This window comes from Bufo gargarizans, chromosome 4 (genome assembly GCF_014858855.1).
Source record: "Bufo gargarizans isolate SCDJY-AF-19 chromosome 4, ASM1485885v1, whole genome shotgun sequence".
NCBI lineage: Eukaryota > Metazoa > Chordata > Amphibia > Anura > Bufonidae > Bufo > Bufo gargarizans.
In genome coordinates, this window is record NC_058083.1 from 110,230,571 (window position 1) to 110,257,161 (window position 26,591).

The following is a 26,591-nucleotide window of genomic DNA, read 5'->3' on the forward strand; positions in this document are numbered from 1 at the left end:
GCCTTATTCCACTCCTGCTACAGACACAACATTTTTTTCGGGGTGGCGGTCGGTTTGAGGTACCAGGAACGACACTGGGGAAATGTCGCTCGTGTAGACGGCTAACTACACTGGTGGATGGGGCCACGGAACCTCCTGGGTACAGGAGGTTCGCGATGATCTCTTCCTGAAATTTGAGGAAGGATCCAGTTCTCCCAGCCTTACTGTAGAGAACAAAACTATTATACAGAGCCAATTGAATTAAATATACAGACACCTTCTTATACCAGCGTCTGGTTCTGCGGGACACTAAATACGGAGCCAACATCTGGTCATTGAAGTCCACCCCTCCCATGTGAAGGTTATAGTCGTGGACTGAGAGGGGCTTTTCAATGACACGGGTTGCTCGCTCAATTTGTATTGTCGTGTCTGCGTGAATGGAGGAGAGCATGTAAACGTCACGCTTGTCTCTCCATTTCACCGCGAGCAGTTCTTCGTTACACAGTGCGGCCCTCTGCCCCCTTGCAAGACGGGTGGTAACGAGCCGTTGGGGGAAGCCCGCGCGACTAGTTCGCGCGGTACCACAGGCGCCAATCCGTTCTAGAAACAAATGCCTAAAGAGGGCCACACTTGTGTAAAAATTGTCCACATAAACATGGTACCCCTTGCCGAATAAGGGTGACACCAAGTCCCAAACTGTCTTCCCACTGCTCCCCAGGTAGTCAGGGCAACCAACCGGCTCCAGGGTCTGATCTTTTCCCTCATAGATCCGAAATTTGTGGGTATAGCCTGTGGCCCTTTCACAGAGCTTATACAATTTGACCCCATACTGGGCGCAGTTGCTTGGGATGTATTGTTTGAAGCCAAGGCGCCCGGTAAAATGTATCAGGGACTCGTCTACGCAGATGTTTTGCTCAGGGGTATACAAATCTGCAAATTTCAAGTTGAAATGGTCTATGAGGGGCCGAATTTTGTGGAGCCGGTCAAAAGCAGGGTGGCCTCTGGGACGGGAGGTGCTGTTATCACTAAAGTGCAGGAAACGCAGGATGGTCTCAAATCGTGTCCTGGACATAGCAGCAGAGAACATGGGCATGTGATGAATTGGGTTCGTGGACCAATATGACCGCAATTCATGCTTTTTTGTCAGGCCCATGTTGAGGAGGAGGCCCAGAAAAGTTTTAAATTCGGAAACTTGGACTGGTTTCCACCGGAAAGACTGGGCATAAGAGCTTCCCGGGTTGGCGGATATAAATTGTGTGGCATACCGATTTGTTTCGGCCACGACTAAGTCCAAGAGCTCCGCAGTCAAGAACAGCTCAAAAAATCCCAGGGCCAAACCGATCTGAGCTGTCTCAACCCGAACTCCAGACTGGGCAGTGAAAGGGAAAACTACAGGTGCGGCTGAAGTTGGGGACTGCCAATCAGGGTTTGCCAGCACCTCTGGGATTCTAGGGGCTCTACGGGCACGTCTTTGCGGTGGCTGCGACGGGGTCACTACTGCTCGTGCCACCGTACCAGCTTCAACTGCCCTTCTGGTGCTCGCCACTTCACCAGGTTGTACGGCAGTGCTGGTACTAGGTCCAGGGAGGGCTGGGCTGCTGGTGTATGCCTCACCACGTAATCCGACAGCACCAGCCCCACTCTGCTGCTCTTGAAGCGGATCCTGCGCAACCTGCGGTCTAGCGACACGGGGCCGGGTACGCCTGGTGCTATCGGGGACCTCAGCCTCCTCGTCCGAACTTTGGGTCAGAGAGCCACTGCTTTCTACAGGTTCGTATTCTGACCCGTTGGATTCATCAGATGAGGGTTCCCATTCCTCATCCGACTGGGTCAGAAGCCTGTAGGCCTCTTCAGAAGAATACCCCTTGTTAGACATTTGGGCAACTAAATTTAGGGGTATTCCCTGAGACTACCCAAGAAAAAAAAGCAAGCCTGTCTTACAAAGGGGAGGCTAGCGAAGTACCGGAGGCCGCTGCGGTTGATAAAAAATATCAAAACTGATTTTTTTATCGCCGTAGTGCGTGTAAAGTGAATGTGCAGTGATCAAAAAAAAATAATTTTTTTGTCACTGCGGTGTGGCGGGCGTGGGCGAACGCACGTGTGGGCGACCGATCAGGCCTGATCGGGCAAACACTGCGTTTTGGGTGGAGGGCGAACTAAAGTGACACTAATACTATTATAGATCTGACCGTGATCAGTTTTGATCACTTTCAGATACTATAAAAGTACAAATGCTGATTAGCGATACGGTAATCAGCGAATAACGGACTGCGGTGCGGTGGGCTGGGCGCTAACTGATCGCTAAACTACCTAACCAAGGGGCCTAAACTATACCTAAAACCTAACGGTCAATACCAGTGAAAAAAAAAAAGTGACAGTTTGCGCTGATCACTTTTTTCCTTTTCACTAGTGATTGACAGGGGCAAGAAGGGGTGATCAAAGGGTTAATTGGGTGCTGGGAGGTGATCTGGGGGCTAAGTGTGGTGTAGTGGGTACTCACAGTGATGATGTGCTCCTCTGCTCCTCTGCTGGAACCAACCGACCAAAAGAAGGAGCAGAGGAGCACAGCAGCCATATAACCACATCATATTTACTAATATGATCGGTTATCTGGCTGCTGATTCGTTTTTTTGAAAATCATCAACCTGCCAGCCAATGATCGTGGCTGGCAGGTTGATGACGAACTTGTTCTTTAAATTTTGCCGGCCCGCGATGCGCATGTGCGGGCCGGCTTACCCGGAAATCTCGCGTCTCGCGAGAGGACGCACCGGCGCGTCCACCCAGAAGAGCACGACCGCCGAGAAGACGCAATCCTGCGTACGGCGGTCGTGAGCAGGTTAAAATGGGGTTTGGACTGAAAATTGCTAATTTCTTATCCTGGCCTGCCATCTGGTGGCCAAAATAAGAATTGTAGCATGAACACTATCAGCCTCGTCAGCAAGGCTGATAGTGTTCAGCACTACTACCGATGTCTTCATTAGCCGCAGGGGGTGTCGGTCGGTAGCGCGAGCTTCCGGGATTTAGCGCATTTAGATACTGTGATCTCACTTGATCATGGCATCTAAAGCCTTTAATTACCCCGATTGGTAATTAGCCGCAGGTCTCAGCTGTTTGAAACAGCAGAGACTTACCAGCCATGACGCCCGCTGCACGTGCAAGTGGGCGCCATGTTCCCACATCGCTCCATGTTGTAGTTTTATTACAGCCACCTCTCAGCACGTTCGCCATGCTGCGGCCAGAACTCCGGCTCACCCCTTTTATAGTCAATAGGGCGGGAACTGACTTCTGACGGCACGGTGCACTAGCGGCAGCACGGATCCGCCAGGCTGTTCCCCCCACTGGAACAGCCTGTGGAGAAGGATGCCACTAGTGTGAAACTAGCCTCAGCTCTGCTTAGTTTTCCACATTGGAAAGGGCGAGAGTCTGAGCAGGATTGAGAGGCTACATCTAGTCCATAACTCAAACCAGACAAGATTGCAGAGATGGTTCACCAGCAAGGTCACAAGAACAACAATCTGGAAATGTATAGCTATCCATCAAGGGCACACGATCCTTTCAGCTAAAAGTGCTCTCATTTGGAGGTTGCTTTTCTTCCTCCTCCTCTGTCACCAGTGTAGTGTCCCACTAGGTAAAGGTGGGCACTACACAAAGGTTAACATGTCTATTGAATTAATGTGATGTTAAATGTTCATTTCCCTGCGTTATCTGGGTGTCAGGCCTGTTAGGGTGTAGTTCAGCCTCCTAGACATTAGAGGGAGCTAGAGAGCCCTGAGTATATATAGGTGGGCCCAGACAGGGGAGAGTTAGTCCAGTCCAGGTGGCTAGTAGTGTAACCTAGTCAGCCTGAAGTTCCTGAGTCTAAGCTTAGCTCAGTAGAGTCACCCCAGCAGAAGAAGTTACCTCCTGGGAGAAACCTGCAGTTACCCTCCAGCCAAGCAGTGCCAGGACAACCAGCTCAGATAAGTAAGCTAATGGGCAGAGGTACTATAAAGTGAGAGCAAGGGTCAATACGGGAGGAAGATTAAGTACCAAGGATTAAAGCCAGCATTTAGGCATCCGGGCTTAGGGATACAGTCAGCCAGAATAGCTGCGGGATAGTGCAGCCTGGTCTGTGAAGCATTAATTGTTTACCCTCCAAGTATCTTGCAAGATTATTACCTGCCGTTGTTGAGAAATAAGCCTTCTTGTGAAATATATGACAAAAGGAACTGCATTACCATCTTGTATGTACAAAGTTGGACTGTTGAAAGTAAAGCCACATTTGGTTCACCATACTATCTGTGTACCTGACTTATTGCTACTGGAAACCGGTGTGCCACCGTTACAGGCACTGGCATCACGATCCTTAAAGGGACCTTGCCCCAGGCACTCAAAACACCTGCAACACCCGGGGCACCTCATCCACCATCAGGCCTGGTCCCTACATACAGAGTGTGCCCCAGAGGAACTTTGTGCCAGCCTCTCCTTCACTGCCGCATGCCTGCCCAAGGTTCTCCTAGAAACAGTGAGTAACCCTCGATTGCCCATAACCGTGACCTCACTTCGCAATACCCTGCAAGTCTGGAGTGCTGCACCAGGACCCACTGAAAACATCAAAGATGATACATAAATTAAAAATTTATACTGAGAAAAGAAAAATGTACCACCAAGTGCAAGCTGCACTCAGATATGCAATGCAGCACTGTGACTAGTTTCAACAGTGTGAACTGGAGCCAGAGAAATGAAGCTTCACCCATAACACGCAATCTAAAGGAACCTAGCTCCAAGATTGAGGCCTAGGTCACACTTCAGTGATTTCCATCAGTAATTGTGAGACAAAACCAGGAATGGAGACTTCATGATGATGAGGTATAATGGAAAGATTTTCACCTGTTTTGTTCCACATCTGGTTTCGCAACCACTGATGGAAATTTACTGACCAAATAACTTTAGTGCAAACTAGGCCTGAAAGGAATTTTCACAGGTTCCGAAATCAGTATAGGGTTAATGCAACCCCTTATATACCTCCCAGAACAATCTGGGACAGGGGTGGAGAACCTATGGCACGGGTGCCAAAGGCGGCACTCGTAGCCCTCTATGTGGGCACCCGCGTCCTGGAAAAAGTCTATGGTGTACTGATATGCCTTAGACTTTTCCTGCTATTCATCAGCGCAGACTTTCCAAAACACCAGATTCTCCCACGGCGCAAGAAACCAACCACGGTCCAGATAGTTGAAGGTTGAGGTCTTTATTGCTGCCGAGGACCTCGGGCCAGGCCATACATCCTTGCTACATGCCCGGCCCTGTAACTTAGCTACAGAGTACCACGTGGTGCCAAGCGAGGTCACGTGATCGGAACTCTGATCACGTGACCCCCTCTTTCTGAATGATCGTTCCAGGACCTCTGGACATATATTTTTATTTTTTTTAGCGATTTTCATTAATTTTCCACCGCACCCCACCTGAACCACCAATGTATCCATGGCTTATATTTGGAAAATAACTTTTATATTAATTGGAACAAAATACATTATGGGAACTTACTGATCACCCCTGGGACTGCCCCATCCCCACCCTTTGAACCCTTATAGGCGTTTTTTTTCACAGTTTACACACATAAGTGTGTGTATATATATATATGTTTGGTGTACGATAGTGTGTACAGTATATGCAGTGTTTTACCCGATGAAGGGGAGTAATTCCCTGAAACGCGTTGTATATCTGCAATAAAGACCTCAACCTTCAACTATCTGGACCAGGGTTGGTTTCTTGTGCCGTGGGAGAATCTGGTGTTTTGGAAAGTTGCATCTTCTTGGGAACTTCAGGCATCTCCGATAGGAAGACCTCCATCCGTGGCTGCAGACCAACCGCCATCTGCGATTCCAGTATACATCTTGATGAGCTTTATCTAGAGTTGTGCCTACAGGTAGCACAACTTCTCAAGGTGAGACTTATTCTGGAATCAATACTTACCTGATTTATATGGTATTACCCTATGGTCTGCCTTTCTGTTTAACAGCACCTGTGGATTTGATTCATCAGCGCAGGGCGCACTATAAACAGCGGAGGCAGCGCACTGAATGTAGGCAGACTATTGTAGTTAAATGATAAAGTACATGGTACATATACTATATTGGTATTCAGGGTAAACTTCTGTTTCGGCACTTTGCGATAGATAAGTGGTTTTGGGTTGCAGTTTGGGCATTGGTCTCTAAAAGGTTCGCCATCACCTGGGAAGTCCAGCATGATGAATAAAAAACAGAAACATAATAAGAAAACCACAAGCAAAGCAAACCATCTGTCCAAGTCCACATAGGACAGAAAAAAAACATAGGGTAGGAGGGGCCAGATGTCCTTATATAGGCTCAGGGGTCTCTATTTAACCCCTTTAGTTCTGGAGGATTTTTCATTTTTTACTGCCAGCCTTCCTGGAGCCATAACTTCTGGAAATAAAATGCAACTCCGCCACACTTTTATGGGTTTTGTTTTTACAGTGTTTCCTATGCATTAAAACTGACCTGTTCCCTTCATTGTCCAGGTCAGTACAATTGTGTTTTATTCTAACCCCATAACTTTTTTATTTTTAGGTCTACAGAGTTGTGTGAGGGCTAATTTTTTGCGGGGTGATCTTTACTTTTTAAGCATACCATATATATAACTTTTTGATTACTTTTGTATTCAAATTTTTGGGAGGGGAAGCAGAAAAAAAACAGGGAAGCGGCCAAAAAACTGCGAATCGGCCATGTTGAGGTTTTTTCCATTAAGCCGGTCAATGTATGGGATATATATTTTAATATTTTAATAGCACGTGATGTAAAATTTTTATTGTTTATTGATTTATTTTTTATTATAGCTAAATGGGGGTAATTTAAAATTTTCTATTATTTATTTTTTCAAATCACCCTAGCTGACTATAACATGCAATTAGATTGCCACTTGTATTCTGTAATGGACAGCTATCCATTACAGACTACAGAATTCAGTATATTCCAGTGTAATGCTACCATTGTAAAGCTTATACAGGCATACCTACCACCGAACGCCTTCCCCGATCCGATCTCAGCCAGGGAAAGGCGTCCCAGGCCAGGAAGTGCAAGCTTCCAGTTTTAGCATCACAATAAACCACAGCATCTGAGGGAAGAAATGGCTGCGTTTAGCGTTATCACCTATGACAGACATTAGCCCCAGATGTCTGCTGCTTAAAACAGCAGGCACCTAGTGGCTATGACACCTGCTGCTCTAAGGAGGGGTCGCCATCTTTGAATCCCCTGCATTTGCTCTATACTATTAATGAAAAATTCCATCTGTCCCACTAGTGCACAGGGGCAGAAATTCCACTTTAATGTGCTGCTGGTTAGGGCATAAGTGAATTTTGCTTTTGAAGCTCCGATTTTGTTGGAATGTTTTTTTTTGGGCACTGTGTTGCCTTTGGAGAGCCCCTGATGTACCAGTACAGGAAACTACACCCCTTAAGAAATTGATCTAGGGGTATAGTGAGCATTTTCCATACCTCCCAACTTTTTGAAAAGCCCAAGGAGGCTTCTTTACACTGGGGTAACTCACCCCAATCCCCAATTTGTGCCCTGACACAGTAGTTATGCCCCCCTCAGTGCCTACTCATAGAAATGAGACATAAAAATAGCTTGCTGTGAAATCCTGCATGCAGTTATGCCTCAGACAGATACATAAATGATTACATGTGTGGTCTAATTAGACACTGGATCTGCCACAAGATGACGTAGAAGTGCCTCCCCTGCCCCCCTGACGCTCTCAGAGGCTGCTTTTGGGTAGTGTACCTCTTGGTAAGAGATCGTTGATTCTTTGACATGCCTCTGTGATGCACATGAAGACATTTTGCCCAGTTGACGGACTTTGAGACATTGGACAGAGATGCAGGATTGTCATTTTGATTAAATGTGTGCCATTTAGGCCGTTCTGACCTAGAAGTTAGGAGGCGTTGGGAAAAGTGGTGTTGTGAGGCCACGGCAAACAGGCTCGGGACGGCCTAGATATGATCCGTTGACAAGCAGGAGCAGTTCCAAAAGTTTTGTTGCTCCCCCCCCCCCCCACCCCAACTAGACACAGGTTGCACCTTCTTTACACACCCCTGTCTCTACCCAGACCATTTCTAGGCTCTTAGCAAAAAATAATTTGGTGTCATTGCAACCCTTATGTGTCCTGCCATTGAAAGCCACCCACCGTTGCCTTTGTTTGCAGTGGTATAGTGATCGAGAAACCTAGACAGCTAAAGACTACAACTTACCACTCTTTAATAAAAATCTAGGTACTGTTTGGGATTTCATGACAGTGGGGTTTGAGTATAAAGGCTTTGTTGTGAGCACTTCAATCCTGCCTTTGCTGTGAAGCAACACATTGCCTCAACTACTAGTCTGATGATGTGGGGAGCCATCACATATTACAGTCACCCCCAGTAGTGATACAAGGGACACTAACAGCTCAGTGATATGTGGAGGACATACTCCAGTCGCATGTGTTGCCTCTCATGGCAGGGCTTCCAAAATGCATTTATGTGCAGGATAAGGGTACTTTCACACTTGCGTTAAAGTGGACGGAACTCAATACCGGAAAAAAACTGATACATTTTATCCTAATGCATTCTGAATGAAGTGCATTCTGCTCAGGATGCATCAGTTCAGTCCCGCTTACGTTTTTTTTTACTGAGAAAATATCGCAGCATGCTGCAGTTTTCTCTCCGGCCAAAAATACTGATCACTTGCCGGAATGCCGGATCCGGCATTAATTTACATTGAAGTGTATTAGTGCCGGATCTGGCACATGCGCAGACCTTTAAAAATGCAAAAAAAAACTTAGACCAGATACGGAAGACACCGGAGAGACGGATCCGGTGTTGCAATGCATTTGTGAGACAGATCCACATCTGGATCCTGTTCACAAATGCATCCGTTTGCGTCTGCATTGCCGGATCCGGCAAGCGGTCCGGTGACTGAACTGCCTGCCGGAATCCTCTGCCGCAAGTGTGAAAATACCCTAAGGCCTCTTGCACGCGAATGTTGTGTCTGTGCGGCAGCCGGGATTGATCGAGACCCATTCAACTTGAATGGGGCCGTGATCCGTCTGCACCACAGAAAAATAGAACAAGTTCTATTTTTTTGCATTGCAGAGGCATGGACAGAAACACCACGGAAGCTCTCCGTAGTGCTTCCATGGGGTTCCGATCCGTGCTTCTGTTCCGCATCTCCGTGATTGCGGACCCATTCAAGTGAATAGGTCCTCATCCGTGATGCAGAGGGCACGCGAGCCGGTGCCCGTGTATTGCGGACCCGTCGTATGCGGGCCGAAATACGGCCACAGGCACACAATGTTTGTGTGCAAGAGGCCTAATGCTCGCCCACACACAGCAAAGGTTGTCCAGGAATATCTCAACCAGATTACAATACTTCCTCGTCCTGCCCAGTTGCCAGATTTATCACCAACTGACCATTTATGGGACCAGCTAGGATTCCAACTTCGATAGCCTTGGAGTCTGCAGGATCTACAGGCCAAGCTGCAAGATCTGCGGCCAAATGTGCCACAGAATACCAGACAGAACCTGTATCGTGTACCGCTGGAACAACCGAAAGTCTCTTGTGAGGTAGGTATTCTCAATCCTAACGATCTCTCCACTTCAAACTTCCATCCATCTTTCCTCTAGAACACAATCCACCAAAAGTAATACTTCTCTGTGTAGTAGCGTTTAATCAAGAATGCATCCAGACGGTGAAGGTCTGCTTACACGAGTTGCACAAAACGCACCTTTATTCACTCGGTTGTTCCAGCGGTGCAGATCCTGTAACACATTTTTAGACTGATAGTGAGAATACAGACCTATTCTCAGTTGGATCCAGCAGCGGTTAATTTGCACATAAAGGACAGAAATAGCTTTATTGTTTTTAGGATTTTGCCTTCCTCCATGCCCAACCGTATCTCATCCTGTATCCAGGCTAGAGGCGGCCCAACAGGGTACTAGAGTCTCCTTTCAATTTTACAGGTTTCCCTGAAAAATGTATCCTTTCACTGTAATATTGTTATCCCTTGTAATGATTGCTATCATTACATTAACACATAGAAAGTTTAATTCCACTCCTTCTTGGCGCTTTATTTTTTGTTAAAGGGCATCTGTCAGCAGATTTGTACCTATGAAACTGGCTGACCTGTTCCATGTGCACTTAGCAGCTGAAGGCATCTGTGTTGGTCCTGTGTTCATATTTGCCTGCATTGTTGAGAAAAATTATGTTTTAATTTATGCAAATTAGCCTCTAGGGGCTTACCGTTACACCTAGAGGCTCTGCACTTTCTCCACTTTGATTGACAGGGCCAGAAGACGGTGAAAACATCATCATGCCTGCCCTACCTAATCCTCTTTCTGCCCACTAAACAGTAAGAATGTCCCCTTAATTCCCCCACACAATATGATGCTCCTTAGTTCCTCCCTACAGAATATGATTCCCTCAAGTGCCCCCTCACAGTAGGATGATCCCTTAGGTGCCCCTGTCACAGAATGAGGCTCTCTTAAAAGCCCCCAGAACAAATATATATTCTCCCCAATCTGCCCCCTCATACAGTATGATGCAGCATTAAATGCTCCTCTCACAAAGTGACACAGTTTAAAGGGGTTATGCCATAGCTGATGTAAAAAATGAAAATCAGTACTAACCAATAGACCTAACAGAACAACAGATGTGCGGATTGATGGGGCGGAGCCTGGCTGCTCAACAAGACGGAAGTGTGTGAGTGAGCTCCTCCACTAACAGGCCTGCAAACTTGTCTATCTTGCGGCTCTGCCGACCAAACAATGGTCAAAATCGGCAATTATAGGTCCTGGGACAAAGCCAATCAGATAAAGACAGACCGAAGCTCATCCGAAATGGAGAAATTTCTCCATAAAAAAGGCTGCATCGCTGTCACCGCCAGTTCTGTGAGAAGGTCTGGCAGACGTTCTTCTCTACCTCTTGTATGACGTTCTTTGTTTTGGTTTCACTTTGTCATCTCCTTTTTTTCTGCCAGGTGTCACTTATTTAGACTAATCGTCTTCCTTTATATTCCCTCCCATACTGCATCACCTTGTTGTTTATACTACTTCCTGGATAAAGTGTTCACAGCTGGAGGCTGCTGCTGCTGTTTGCTCAGATAAGTCGTTTCCTTTATTGTATTTCCTTGCTGGCTTGATTCTAGGTGACCCTGACTCCGTCCGTATTAAGTGCAGGAAGCCGGTGGTCGTGTCCCCTCACTATTATAGGGTTTTCAGGTGTCACACAGTATTAGGTACATGGGCATGCAATCGTCTACCATTGAGACCCTTGCATGTGCATAGCAGTCAGGGAGACCTCTTAGGGTTTTAAAGGGCTCACCTATATGTTCCTTAGTTTGGGATCAAGCCATTCGGTCATTTATTTATACGTTCCAGCTTTCTACAACTTCATCCGTTACAATCGCATGCTGCAACTCCAGGCAAGATGGCGTCCGGAGGCCACGAGGACTGGCCCTCTGGAGCTGACGGAGCGAGTGGGGAAGCTTTAGATGAGGTTTATAGCAAACATACCGTTGTTCCAGCTGACATCACCCGGGAATTTATGCAACACGCCTTGTCTGTGGCACTTGCTCCGCTGATTCAAGACCTGGCCGAGATTAAAAGTTATGTAAAACACATCGGGCACCGAGTGGAATCACTTGAAACTAATCAAGCAGCCATACTTACCTACATTCGAGTGCTAGGGGATAACAGCGCTGCACACATGGACTCACTTAACACCGCTTATGCCCTCATTGAGGACCAAGAAAACCGGAGCAGGCACAAAAACATCAGGCTGCGAGGTGTCCCTGAGAGCGTCCTGCATGCGGAGTTACCTAGGGCGACCAACGCCATATTTACAGATCTGCTGGGAGCTGAGAGGGCCGCAGAGATCATCAATGAACACATTCACAGGTCCCTTAGACCCAAGCCAAAGGAGGGATAGTGGCCGAAAGACGTTGTATGTGGTCTCCTGAAGTACACAGATACAGCAGCGCTACTTAAATCAGCTAGGGAGAAGAGAAATGTGGATTTGGAGGAATCCAAGGTCCTGTTATTTCAGGACCTGGCGCCGTCTACATTAAACAAGAGGCGAGTTAACCTTTTCAATAGGAGGTAAGAGATGCACGGTCCATGTACCGAGTGACCTACCAGCTGCCTGGGATCTCCTACGTTCTCCTCCTCTGGATGTTCTCTCGTTGCTCCCGGCGGCAGCTCTCGGCGCGTCGCTCCCATCCCTCCCTGATGCATGCTGCTGGGATAAAGTGCCGCCAAAGAAGAAGAACCACCCTAGACCTCGGATCCCCTGATTTATAGGTACTCTGTTAAACCATGCTTAATCCACAGTCAGGAGACTGTATGGGATCGGCCTCTTTGGACTCCCACTTGTGTTCCTGTCTTTCGGGGCTGTTGCCCTCATGCTCTCAGGATAACATGTAGTTATTTTGACTCTTGTTTGGGCTATTGCTCTAGCATTGCCTAAGCCTCACTATAAGTTGATCTGTATAGACCAGAGGGATAGAGATGCTAAATTCCTCAAGCTAGTTTAGGCAAGTTTTTATTACTCTATAGCTGTTTGCAGGGCCTGTCAGAACATTCTGGTTACTGTTAGTTTATTTTTCCTACCCAGGGGTTATACCAGGGGAACGGGTGCATTACCCTGGTTATGGCGTACTCTTATAAAGTATCTATGGTTCCTTTCTGTAAACACTCTTATGCCTTCAATGCTGAAGTTGACCTTAGAGATCATATATTTGTACATTTGTTTTACCCATAATACCTCCCCCCCCCCCATACCTACTCACATTACCTTAGGCTACTCACCCACTAGCTCTATTCGTTTGAGTTATATGCATGAAGATGGCTCAAATTAAATATGTCTTATTTAATGTCAGGGGCATGAATACCCCTCAAAAACGGTCCCAAGTAATTTGCCTTATGAAAAAATCTCATGCGGACATATGCTTCTTACAAGAAACACATTTTAAAGATGGATGTGTCCCCAATGTACCTAGGGGCTATTTTAAATATTGGTATAATAGCGCATACGTTAAAGCACCCAGAGGGGTAGGAATTGCAATAGGCAAACAAGTCCCGTTTACACATCTGCATACTCAAACAGACCCTGAGGGTCGATTAATCTTTGTTAAAGGGAAAGTAGGCACCCAATTGGTCACTATGGCCAGCCTTTATGGTTCCAACCAAAATCAAAAGAACTGGATTGCGGGAACACTGAAAAAGCTCAATGCTTTTGCTGAAGGGATCCAAATTGTTGGGGGTGATTTGAATGTGGCACTTTGCCCCTTGTTAGATACGTCTGAGGGTTCCTCCACACAATCTCAAGCCTCACTAGGTATAATAAACAGGAGTCTCTAGGAGGCTAACTTAATTGATACTTGGAGATTGCTTCATCCATCAGATTGTGACTATACGTTCTTCTCTACCTCCCACAACACATATAGAAGGTTAGACTACATTTTCCTTTCAGGATCCCAAATAGATATACTTGATCAGGCTAATATGGACCCCATTACAATCTCCGACCATGCACCCACTTCTGCCTCAGTACACTTCTCTAGTCTGCCCCTTAAGCAATGGCAATGGAGACTAAATGAAACCTTATTGGATAAAAGTGAACTTTTAGTCTAACCAGACAGTCTATTACTCTGTAATTCCTCTAGCGCCGTTCTATGGAAGCAGTAGGTTTAAAGATCACACCAAATGCTTCAAATAACTTCTTTATTAACGTCAACTTTTCTTCATATATAACACTGCCGCCTCCGCAGCAGATAGTCCATGTACATAACACGTGTTTAAAAGATATCACAAAATGGCGGTATGCATAAGATGGTGGTTCAACTGTTCAATCTTGTCATTCAACATAAAATGGTGGATATATTTCTCTCTTGAGTATCTGTACTCTCACTTCAAGTTATTTAAGCACTTTATGATCTCTCTGAGAGGTATATCTGAGGTCTAACTAACTGTTCACTTGCAGTATGCAGTTAGCAGTGACTATTTGCAGATTGCTTGAGTATGATCTGGTATGGTTGTAATTGGTGAAACTGTAAATAAACACATATGTATTGAAGGCTGCTTGCAGCCTGTATTTGTGGGAGGGGCGCGCTTACCCCATTTAAACCCCCTCCCACAAGCAGAAGGGCGCCCGGCTTCTTGCTTCTGCAGTATCCAGCGCCCTGACGTCACTTCCGGTCGTGGCTCCGTCGGTTCGTCGTCCCGTTCGTGCGTTTCCCCATCCTCACCTCGTGAGTATCACCGCTCTGCGGCCCGGCCAGACGCGCCTTGCCACCGGCACCTCGTATCAACATCAGCCACCGTCGGACCCGGCGCATCCGGGGTGGGGGGGTGGGGGGGAAACTGACAGCACGGCGGCTGCCGGCTTGCGGCTGCGGCAGCGCCGCTAGGCTCGCGGGAGCCATCTGAGCACCACGCGGCACGCCAGGTGAGAGGCGCCGGTGGGCAGCATGTTGTGTGTGGGGGTGGGGGGGGGGCTTACAACGCAGCGGCGGCCCGGTCCCCAGTATCCATGGGGACATGCTGCGGGGGAGGGGGCCGGCAGCGGCTGCGGTCCTCCTCTGGCTGGCGGTGTGTGTGTCAGGGGGATCAGAGGTTGAGCCAGTAGGCCTGATCTCCCTGGGTCATACACCTCGGTCTGCAAGTTCAAGGTGCCGCTTCAAAGTATAAGCATGTAATCTGAGAAATGGTGCAGGGGCAGTATGTAACACATGGGTAAACCAGGAAATGATAATTAATGTTGACACGTGCAGGTTGCTTCCAAAGAACAGTTACAGCAATAAACTCTGTTTCAAGCCCAAAGACTAGGATGGCAGAACATGTAGAGACAGGAATGCACTATCCATCTTGTTCAAGCACTGGGTCATCAAAAAAAAAAAAAAAAATTTAAAGGGAATTCCCCTGTAGTCACTTCAGTACAATGGCTTCCGCAATCAGTCAGGCGCTATCTTCCCTGAATCGCTCAGGCACAAATTGTTCCCTAAATCACCCAGACGTGCCTTCCAAAAAAAATAAAAATCGCTCAGGCGCAGATGTCTTCCCTGAATCACGCAGGCGCTAATGTCTTCCCTGAGTCGCTCAGGCGTAAGGTCTTCACCGGAAGTGCTCAGGCACAATGTTCTTCCCTGCATCACTCAAGCGCCATGTCTGCCCTGAATCGCTCAGGGACAATGCCTTCAGGTATCACTCAGGAATGTCCCTTCCATTCACCCATGTGTAATGTTCCTGATTCACTGATATGCAATGTTCTTATTTCTCACGTGCAATGTTTTCGGAGTCGCTCAGGTGCAAATGTTCCGTAGGTCGGTCTGGTGCTATGGTGCCCTGAAGCACTCAGATGCAAATGGTTCCTTTAATCGCTCAGGCGCAATGGTCGCCTGAGTCGCTCGGGTGCAATGGTTCCCTGAAGTCGCTCGGGTGCAATGGTTCCCTGGGTCGCTCAGGGGCAATGGTTCCCTGAGTCACTCAGGGGCGATGGTTCCCTGATTCGCTCAGGAGCAATGGTTCCCTGAATCGCTCAGGTGCAATGGTTCCCTGAATCGCTCAGGTGCAATGGTTCCCTGATCCGCTCAGGTGCAATGGTTCCCTGAATCGCTCAGGTGCAATAGTTCCCTGAATCGCTCAGGTGCAATGGTTCCCTGAATCGCTCAGGTGCGATGGTTCCCTGAATCACTCAGGTGCCATGGTTCCCTGAATCGCTCAGGTGCAATGGTTCCCTGAATCGCTCAGGTGCAATGGTTCCCTGAATCGCTCAGGTGCAATGGTTCCCGGAATCGCTCAGGTGCAATGGTTCCCGGAATCGCTCAGGTGCAATGGTTCCCTGAATCGCTCAGGTGCAATGGTTCCCTGAATCGCTCAGGTGCAATGGTTCCCTGAATCGCTCAGGTGCGATGGTTCCCTGAATCGCTCAGGTGCAATGGTTCCCTGAATCGCTCAGGTGCAATGGTTCCCTGAATCGCTCAGGTGCAATGGTTCCCTGAATCGCTCAGGTGCGATGGTTCCCTGAATCGCTCAGGTGCAATGGTTCCCTGAATCGCTCAGGTGCAATGGTTCCCGGAATCGCTCAGGTGCAATGGTTCCCTGAATCGCTCAGGTGCAATGGTTCCCTGAATCGCTCAGGTGCGATGGTTCCCGGAATCGCTCAGGTGCGATGGTTCCCTGAATCGCTCAGGTGCAATGGTTCCCTGAATCGCTCAGGTGCGATGGTTCCCTGAATCGCTCAGGTGCAATGGTTCCCGGAATCGCTCAGGTGCAATGGTTCCCGGAATCGCTCAGGTGCAATGGTTCCCTGAATCGCTCAGGTGCAATGGTTCCCTGAATCGCTCAGGTGCAATGGTTCCCTGAATCGCTCAGGTGCAATGGTTCCCTGAATCGCTCAGGTGCAACGGTTCCCTGAATCGCTCAGGTGTTTGGTTGGTTCACTGACCAGCAGGTCGCGGCCCTCGCCGTGCAACGGTAAAACACGGCTTATTTGTTTTGTTTCGTAAGCAGGGCCGCAACCACCAGAGCTTCCAGCAAACCACGGTCCTTGCGCCTATTTTCCCGGTTCAGGTAAGATACAGCCGCAAGGCTGTGCTACGACCTATCACCGCATTTAGCTATTCGTTGTCATAAGCTCCCGTTCATAGGTCTCTGCCTCATACAGAAGTCTGTAGCGTGGTCCCTTTCAGTCAAGGTGAGTAGCAGGCAACGCCATTCGGTCAGGAGAACTATTTCCCCTGTAGCTCTCGGTCGGGCTCCCGGGGGGGGGAAGGAAGTCTCATATGTCACCTTCATACCTCCTCCATGCAGCTTGAAGATGTCGCAGGTCCCTGAGTCGGAGGAGAATCTGTCCTTGGCCGGAACCTCCGTGTCAGGCCGCGCCAGCAACCCCTCCCTGAGGAGCTGGACCATTCCGAAACTGATAGCGGAGCTCAGACGGAGAGGGATTCACCATCCTGCCACCGCAAGAAAAGCGGAGCTGTACCGGCTCCTGATGACGGCTCCATCAGGGTCAAGCGAGGAGCCTTCTCCCTCATCGATCCAGCTGACCCTCCTGCAGCTGCAGGCCACCATCGCCAGTCTGGCAGGTTCGGTGGCAGATATCCAGACTAGGATGGGGGAGTGGGAGTCCCGGCCTCCTCCGGCCCTGCCTTCTCCAGGACGTCCGGTCTTGCCGTCTACGTCCCAAGAGTTGACGCCAGGTACGGTCCGTGTCAGACCCCAGATTGCCCCCTCGCATTACATTCCGGAAAACCTTAAAAAGGACATCCTGGCGGGGAGGGACGTCAATCTGGCGTCCATTCTCATTGCGTCACAAGACGTATCGGAGAATAAAGTCATCAACTGCGGGGAGGTCTCGGTGGTCATGCGGGCCAAGGATTCCGGCCTGAACCGGAAACTGTCGGTCCCCGAGTTCGTCCTGGCATTCAGCCTCTACCGAGATACCATCTGCAGCGTCCAGCCACACAGACGTGAGGAGCTGGACTCCTACCTATACCAAGTCACCGACTTAGGGTACAAATACGGGGGAAAGAACTTCTACGACTATCACAGGTCTTTTTCAGCCAAAGCGGCAGCCGCCCTCGCTCAGTTCCAGTTCATCACGGACTGGGCGAGCTTGGACATGGAGCTATTCTGCCGTCATTTTGCTGGGTTGCAGGCCCCCACGTGCGCTTCATGCCAATCCATCCAGCACACGGCCGACTGGTGCCCTAATCTTCCCACCCCGGCCCGAGAAAACTCCCAGCCAGGCCCCTCTGGCGCGCAACGGTCTCAGGGTTCCACCGACAAGTTGGGCAGGCCCATCACCTTCTTAGGCCAGAGTCAGGTCTGCAACAACTTTAATGCCGGGGGCTGTGGTTTCAACAGTTGTAGAGCGTTGCATGTGTGTTCCCTCTGCTTCAGGGCCCACCCCCGCTCCAGCTGCCCGAAGAGGCAACGTAAGGCTCTATGACTGTCCGACATCAACGTCGAGCTCTTGGGCATCCTGTTACGGGATCACCCGGATCGCCAGTCAGTGGAGTTCCTCATCACCGGTTTCGAGAAGGGTTTCAACACAGGATTCATTGCCCTCCCGCAAAGTTCCTGGGAAGGAGGGAACCTGCAGTCGGCCATACAGGATCCAGAGGCGGTGGCCACTCTGTTGCGGGACGAGGTCCGCAAAGGGTTCCTGCTAGGCCCGTTTGAAACCATTCCCTTTTCCGAGTGGAGAATCAACCCCATTGGTCTAGTCTCCAAACAAGCATCAAATAAAAAGCGTCTGATATACGACCTGTCTGCTCCACACATGTCGCCGATCCCCAGTCTCAACTCCCTGATCCCATCGGGGGAATTCTCAATGTCCTATTCGTCCATTGACGAGGCCATTCAGTTCATCCTGCTGGCTGGGGAGGGGGCTTGGTTGGCCAAGGCCGACATCGCGGATGCCTTCAAGCTACTCCCCATCCTTCCTCGGTTATGGCAGTACTACGGGTTGCAGTGGGCAGACAAGTTTTATTTTGCTAACCGCCTTACATTTGGGTCTAAAAGCAGCCCGTGGTTGTTCAACAAGTTTGCCTGTGCCTTACATTGGATCCTTGTCCATCATGGGGGGATGGAAATGGTCATTCATTACTTAGATGACTTCCTAATCATCGAGAGGCCCCAGAGCCCCCCATCAGGTTTGGGGAGCTTGCTCCAGCTATTCGCCAGGCTCAAGGTCCCGGTTGCAGCCGCCAAGACAGAGGGTCCAGGCACGGGGGTTACCTTCCTGGGCATTACTCTGGACTCGGTCCGCATGGAGGCCAGCCTCCCCGCGGCCAAGTTGGCCAAGATCAAGTCCGCCGTTTTCTCCGCGGCCTCTTCTGGGGTTTTGTCCAGGCAGGAGCTCCAGTCCCTGTTAGGATTCCTTACATGTACCTTCAAGATCATGCCACAGGGGAGGTCCTTCATCTCGCGGCTTCTCAATCTCCTCCCGGCTGCTCCTGATCAGGACTCCACCGTCCGGCTGGACGGTCCCGCCATGGCGGATCTTAAGATGTGGCGAACCTTCCTGACCGGGTGGAATGGCATTTCTTTGTTCGTACCATCCCCGAATGCGGCTTCCCCCACGGTCTACACTGACGCCGCGGGCTCCCGCGGGTTCACGGCAATCTTCTATCCGCACTGGTTGGTCGGCAGTTGGCCGGTGGAGCTCCTGTCCGAGGCGGGGGCCATGAGGTCCTCGCCACTATTGGAGCTATACCCCATTGTGGCGGCAGCCCACGTCTGGGGTCCGCTCTGGGCAAACAAGTCGGTCATCTTGAGGACGGACAGTCAGGTTCTGGTGGAAGTGATCTCCAAGGGGAGGGCTAAAAATCTCAGGATTATGTCCATGTTGCGTAGGCTTGTCTGGCTGTCCTTGGAGTGTAACTTCCACATCTTCGCGGTCCATATTCAGGGAGCGCAGAATGTGGCAGCTGACGCCCTGTCCCGCTTTAATCTTAATACTTTCTTCCAGGAACTCCCAGAGGCGGATCCCGTCGGCGTTCCAGCTCCACCTTACAGCTCCCTCCTGCTGGACTAGAACCCCTGGTCGCAACCGCGCAGTCATTGATCCGGCGGTCGCTAGCCACCAGCACCGCCAGGAATTATGATACCGGGTTCAGCATGTTTAGACGCTTTGCTGACACTCACCCGCAGGGGAACGTAGACGAGGTCACTTTCATCATGGCATTCATAGCCCATTGCCACTCCCACCGCCACCTCTCATACAATACCATCAGGCTGTATTTGGCAGGCATCCAGCACCACCGGATGCTCAGCGACCCCTCTGCCAGATCCATCTTTTCAAATCAGGCCATCAAAGCCACCCTCAGGGGCGTTCAGAAGGTCAGCACGGCAGTCCAGGTGCGCAGGCAGCCGGTCTCAGGTGAGCTTTTCCGCAGGTTATCCATAGCCCTGGATGGGCTTCCTTTTGGCCAATTTGCAAGCATCGTTACGAAGGCAGCCATGTATCTCGGGTTCTATGGGTTCCTCAGGCCCGGGGAATTCACCTGCAACACCATCTCCCGAACAACCCTGCTAAGACGGCATCTCGCATGGCACTCCGACCACTTTGTCTTGTCCATTCCGTTCTCCAAGACCAGTCAAACCGGTCCCCCCACGGAGGTGGAATTTTACCCTACGTCTAACTGTTTGTGTCCTATCAAGGTGCTCCAGGAGCTCCTGGCATCCCTTCAATCTCCAGCTTTGGACGGCCTGTTACTCCCAGTTAACGGGAAGCCCCTGTCTTCCACCATGTTCATCTCCAATATCCGCACCCTGGCCGCAGGTTTGGGTTACAACCCTAGCGCAATATCCGAGCACTCATTTCGAATAGGGGCGGCGTCGGCAGCATCCAGTCACCAGGTACCAGCGCACATCATCCGTAAGATGGGTCGGTGGAGATCATCCTGCTTTTCAAGGTACATCCCAAATCCACGGGCGGAAGTATCCCGAGCCTTCTGTTCCTTGGCATTATAGGCCGCACAATACTTCAATAAATACTTCATACCCTGCAACTTGCCGATTTCTCTTGCCCACTTATTCAGGCCTTACCTCGTCACTGGCATCGGGCACACTCCAGCCAGTCGGATAGGGACGGTCCATAGGCATGCCTATCCTGGCTCTAGCAGCTCCTCCCACAAGTATTGAAGGCTGCTTGCAGCCTGTATTTGTGGGAGGGGCGCGCTTACCCCATTTAAACCCCCTCCCACAAGCAGAAGGGCGCCCGGCTTCTTGCCCTCCCTCCCATCCCATTCTTAAATACCTTCCTCTTGGGTGGCCCACTTATTCAGGCCTTACCTCGTCACTGGCATCGGGCACACTCCAGCCAGTCGGATAGGGACGGTCCATAGGCATGCCTATCCTGGCTCTAGCAGCTCCTCCCACAAATATATATATATGGGATCAAGGCCTGAGCGCAAGATGGACGGACGTGTCTAGCTGAGCCCTAACTTTGCAGTTATCCTGAACTTACCAACCGCAATCATATCATCCACGGAGGAGAGAAGACTGGGACGTTCCCGCAGAACCGGGATGGCACGTAACAAGGCGCTGTCCGCGGCTGAAAAGCTCAGAGAGTTTGCCCGGTCTGATTCCCAAGATGGCGCTGGCCCCAGGGCTGAACCTTCCCTTAAACAGGTGACCGATTAACTACTCCAGGCGATAGCTACCTGCCACTCCTCTCTTTCAGGGAAGATGGAGGAGGTAAAGATAGATATCGGTCTCCTAAGACACGACATGCAAAACATGCGTGAACGTATTGCGGAGGTGGAAAACCGTGTGTCTACGGTGGAAGACCAACTGAACCCATTACCAGCTCGCTTGGCTGATTTGGAAAAGAAAGTGGATTATTGGCAGCAAAAGTGCGACGACTACGAAAATTGCACACGTCGCAACAACCTGCATATAGTGGGACTTCCTGAGCGTGCAGAGGGTAATAACCTGTGTGATTTAGCGTCAACATAGCTGTGAGCCACTTTCCCTGATGCCGCCTTCTCTTCTGCCTTTATTGTTGAGAGGGTGCACCGGGTACTGGTCAAACCGATGCCTCCTGGAGCACCACAGCGGCCATTATTGGCGCGACTACTGACATCTGCAGATCGAGACCTCATTCTACAGCTGGCCCGTCACAAGCAAGAGCTTCGCTTTGAAAATGCAAATATCATGCTCTTCCCGGATTTCTCAGCAGAGCTTCAGAAGCGCAGAGCGACGTTCACAGTGATAAAGAGACGTCTTCGGGACTTAAACCTCCCATACTCAATGGCCTACACTCACTGCAACCTTTAGATGTTATCACCTGTCAAGGTTTTCTCCGTTGTTTGCAGGGGGTTTACTGAAGACATGTTATGCCAAATGTGTGCCTTACTTACCTTATAGTTTGATGCCACTCATGTTTTGTCCCTCTAAGGCTGGGTTCAGACCTAAGCGTTTTGGATATGCGCGTTTTATGCGCGACAACATGCACGTTTTCTGCGCGTTTTTGTTGCGCGTTTTTGTCCTTAGTAAACGCGCGTCGAACGCGCGTTTGTGTGATTGACAGTATTGCTGTCCAATGAAAAAACAGGCCCGTCTATATGAAAGGTGTCTAATGATAGTGCAATGGAGGTGATCAATTTCATGTGTTTGGAGAGAGTGTATTGGATTGTTTGCGACCATGGAATACTCCAGAAGGCGACCATTTGCGGCTATTGTGTCTGCAATCCTTCTCCTACGTTTGAGGCGTAGGAGAGAGAGCAGGCGACGCTTCTGGGTCCATCCTGTCATTGCCAACCGACAGGAAAGGGGACAGTTCTGGGCACTGTACGAGACCCTCCGGGCCCATGAAGACAAATTTTGGGCATACACGCGGATGTCCATCACCAGGTTAGTACAAATACAATAGTTCTATGAGTGGGGTTACAATTGTGAAGGTACCATTTTTTAATTTGCTATTGTTAACCCTCACCATTTTCGTTTGCAACAGCTTTGATGAGCTCCTGGGGTTGTTGGGCACCCATTTACAACGTCAGGACACATTCATGCGGGACAGTATTCCACCAGCGGAAAGACTGATCATAACTTTGCGGTAATTAGACTGTAATTGTGGCCTAATAAAGCATTTGCATTGTGTGTTGACTGTATATTAGTGTGGGCTTAGTTATTTTTTACTTGTGGTTGTGATGTTTCAAGTGTTTTTGAGGGGGGGATTGTATGTGTATGCTTTTTACATTTTGCATATAGATACCATACATAGTTTCCCCACATTTTTCCTTAGCAAACAATCTGTTCTAAATAAGAGTTCAAAAATGTTTGCAAAAGTTTTTATATTTTAGAAAAGTAATCACATCTTACAGTTCCTCAAACAATTTGCAAACTGGGTTTAACACAATCAACAGAACTTTTGTAAATTTTAAATAAAAATTAATCGGTAATGTACCGATCTTAACAATGAAGGAACAACACCCCTGATGCACCAAATTAAGTATGCCACTTCTCACAGGTTTTGGTATTGTGGCTCGTTATCCCGCATGGGCTCTCTCATTCCGCCTGATTGCTGGCCAGGTTGCATTTGAGTGGTGGTGGAGGTGTTGGTGCCCATGCTAGTGGAGGCATAGCTGTATGATGATTGTGGTTGTGTGTGCCACGTGTCGTGAGGGTGTGGTATGTTAGTTTGTGGGTATGTTTGTGATGTGTATGTGTGAGTGGGTGGTGGATATTGTGGTGGATGTTGTGGTGGATATTGTGGTGGATATTGTGGTGGATGTGGTGGTGGATGTTGTGGTGGATATTGTCGTGGATATTGTGGTGGATGTGGTGGTGGATGTTGTGGTGCATTGTTGGGCTGTGTGATGTCATCATGTGGAATGAAGCTGTCTAGGGCCCTTGTTAAGGTTTCCCTCGCTTCAGTATTGCGACTTGGGGGAACTAGCAGCATTCTAGCCTCCAAACTCAGTAAGAAATGGGCATCACTAGTGAGTTTGGGTGCAGGATGCGCAAGTGCATCCAGGCATGCAATTAGGCGGTCCTCCTGGCGATCGGATCTTTTCCGTTTTGGACGGTGAGTCTGAATGTTTTCGGGATCCACGACAGGTGGTGCAGGCTGTGAGGGTGTTTGGAATGTAGGGGTGGGATCGGGTGGAGGTGGACTTAGTGGCCCCGTAGATGCACAGGCCTCACTGTCCCTGGTGACGTCCTCCTCTTCCTCCTCCTGCTGTTGTCTTTTCGACCAGCTACTATCGGTGCTGTGAACATGAAAATATACATAAGTATGCGCAAGATATGAAAGTGAATGCATGTCATACCACACCCTCTCCTGCATGTGTATGCCCTGGACTCACCTACGCATTTCAGTGCATGGGATTAGAAAGGCCATTTCCTCCGCATGGACATAGCTGGACCGTGCACTTGGCGAAGCTCCACTCCTCTGTTCCTTCTCTTTGCGCCGATGACGAATGAAGGCATCTTTGAGGCTCTTCCACTTGCTTTTTAGGATGTTTACTATAATACAAATAAAATTACATCCTTTAATTGTATTTTTTGCTTTACACTCATTTTTTACAGCTATTTAGCTACAGGCCAATCGTTGACCAGTCTGCACTACGCCTTCCAGATCGGGAAATCCACAGCCAGTGTGATTGTGAGGGAAACCTGCAGCACCATTTGGCAGGTCCTTCATGCTGTTGTGATGGGCCAACCAAACAAGGAGGAGTGGATGAAAATAGCGGATACTTTTCAAAATACCTGCAATTTCCCGAACTGTGTCGGAGCAATTGATGGAAAACACATCCGTGTTCTGAAGCCAATGAGGAGTAGCAGTCAGTTTTTTAATTATAAAAAATACTTTTCGTTTGTTCTTTTTGCGGTATGTGATGCCAACTATTCTTTTCGTTATATCGATGTGGGGTCCTATGGCAGCAGCTCGGACTCTGCTGTTTTTGGCCATTCTGAGTTTGGTCAATTGCTCAGTAGTAATGGCCTTGACCTTCCCGGAAACACCACACTGCCTGGCACCAGTTATCCCTCTATGCCTTTTGTTTTTGTGGGTGACGAGGCATTTGGTCTAGGTGAGCACCTTATGAGGCCATACTCCTCCCGTAATTTATGCATTAAGCGGCGTGTTTTTAACTATCGCCTGACCAGAGCACGCAGGGTGGTGGAATGTGCATTTGGCATCTTAGCCAACAAATGGCGAGTTCTGCACTCTCCCATAAATTTGAAATTGGAGACCGCCATCTCGGTTGTGAAGGCAGCACGTGCTCTTCACAATTTTGTCCGAGAAAGGGATGGCTTCAATTTTGATGATTCGTTGAGCCATTCCATGGAGAGCCAGAATCGCAGAGGTGTGCGTGGGACCACACATGCTGCGGCCATTCGGGACCACTTTGCGGCTTATTTTTATTTTTTTTAAACTCGTTTTATTGGAGTATAAATGTGCATCGTTAAAGTACATGACATTTCAGCATATCAATGAACTCAATAGACAAAGAGCATAGCGTCAATGCACATATTGGTATAAAAACAAAACAGAAATAAAGTAAAACAATACAAAACATTCTGTGGTACATTATTCATTTCAAAAAGTACAATTTCCCAGGAGCGCAGCACGCCCTCCTACAGGCATCGGCAAGGATTCATATCCAAATCTCCAGCCCACCGTGACAGGAATACTATCCCAGGTGGATATTTACTATAGAAGCACCTCACGTTCCCCTTCATTCACTGCATAAGCACACTCAATCTCATCAGGAGCTCAGCGTATCTGCGGATGCGCACCATTCCCCCCAGACTTTCTCAAATTTCTGGGGGCATCCCCTATGAATATATACTACTTTCTCCAATGGGATAACCTGATTTACCACTCGTTTCCAATGGTTGACATTAGTCATTCTATCAGCCATCCACCGAAGGGCTATAGCCTTCCTGGCCAAAAATAAGGTTTCCTCCAGAAATATCCTATGATGGTGAGACCATTGTTCCTCGTCTATGATTCCTAACAAGCACATCTTGGGGCAAAGTGGGACCCGTCCCGGTACTAGATCCGACAGTAAAGACGTCACATCTTTCCAGAAGTTTTGAATGAGTCTACAGCCCCACATCATGTGCCAGAAGTTGGCACCAGCTTGGTGACATCTTAGACAACTATCACTCTCAGACCTACCCATTTTAAACAATCTACTAGGAGTAAGATAGCTTCTATGCAAAATGTGTAATTGTATCATCTTATTATTGACTGATGGGGATACTCTTGTAGGAGCCGCTAGCGCCTCGCCCCACTCCGTTCCAGAAAGAGACGGGATGCAACCTCTCCATTTATCCCCAACAGTCAGAGGGGGTATATCCATCTTCGTGGTTATGAGGTGCGTGTAGATAGCCGATATTAGACCTCTAGGGCCTTGTGTGGATAGCACTCCAATCAGGGGGTAATTAGAAATCCGTTTAGATCCCTTGCCAAACTGTGCAGATAGGGCATGTCTAATCTGTAAATATCTGAAAAACATGTGTCGTGGGGTACCAAATTTTTCCTGAATCTGAGAGTAGGATCTCAAGGAACCCCCCTCGTATAAATCTCCTAGTGTCAGGATTCCATGTTCCTTCCACATCGGAGCTCCCTCATGCCCAATAAGATGCTGGAACATAGGATTATCCCACAAGGGTATTAAGTCCGGAATATCAGTGTAGTGTTTTAACTTGGCTGCTTCCCAGACTTGGTGGGCAAGCCTGTGTATCGGGAGGGTTTTCCCATGGAACAGGCTGATACCTTCCAGAACTGGCCATAGAGAGTGCAGCTGAAGGAGGTTCTGCAGATAGAACTCCGTATTGGGTAAGGGCTGTGAGGACACCCAAGTGACAAGGTACCGCAGCTGTCCCGCTAGGAAATATAAAAACAGATCTGGCAGTGCCGCTCCCCCCTGCAGTTTAGGCCTCTGCAAAGTGCGGATCGCCAGTTTCCTTCTAGCCTTCCCCCAGATGAAAGCTGACATCATGGAGTGGAGACGGTCAAAGAACTTTCTTGGAACGGTCGTGCTCGCATGTTCTAAAACATATAAGGCCTTAGGAAGGAGGACCATCTTAATGAGATTCAAACGTCCCATCAGTGATATAGGAA

General features: G+C 48.9%; 1 protein-coding gene across 1 annotated transcript; it reads left to right on the forward strand.

The window, feature by feature from the left end:
• The first annotated feature begins 22,065 nt into the window (after positions 1 to 22,065).
• LOC122935259 (protein ANTAGONIST OF LIKE HETEROCHROMATIN PROTEIN 1-like) lies at positions 22,066 to 25,852 on the forward strand. The gene is made up of 4 exons (XM_044291020.1): positions 22,066 to 22,369; positions 22,470 to 22,571; positions 24,047 to 24,300; positions 25,737 to 25,852. Exons 1-4 carry the CDS (start codon positions 22,161 to 22,163, stop codon positions 25,850 to 25,852), a joined length of 681 nt encoding a protein of 226 aa, XP_044146955.1. The 5' UTR covers positions 22,066 to 22,160.
• Positions 25,853 to 26,591: the final 739 nt, after the last annotated feature.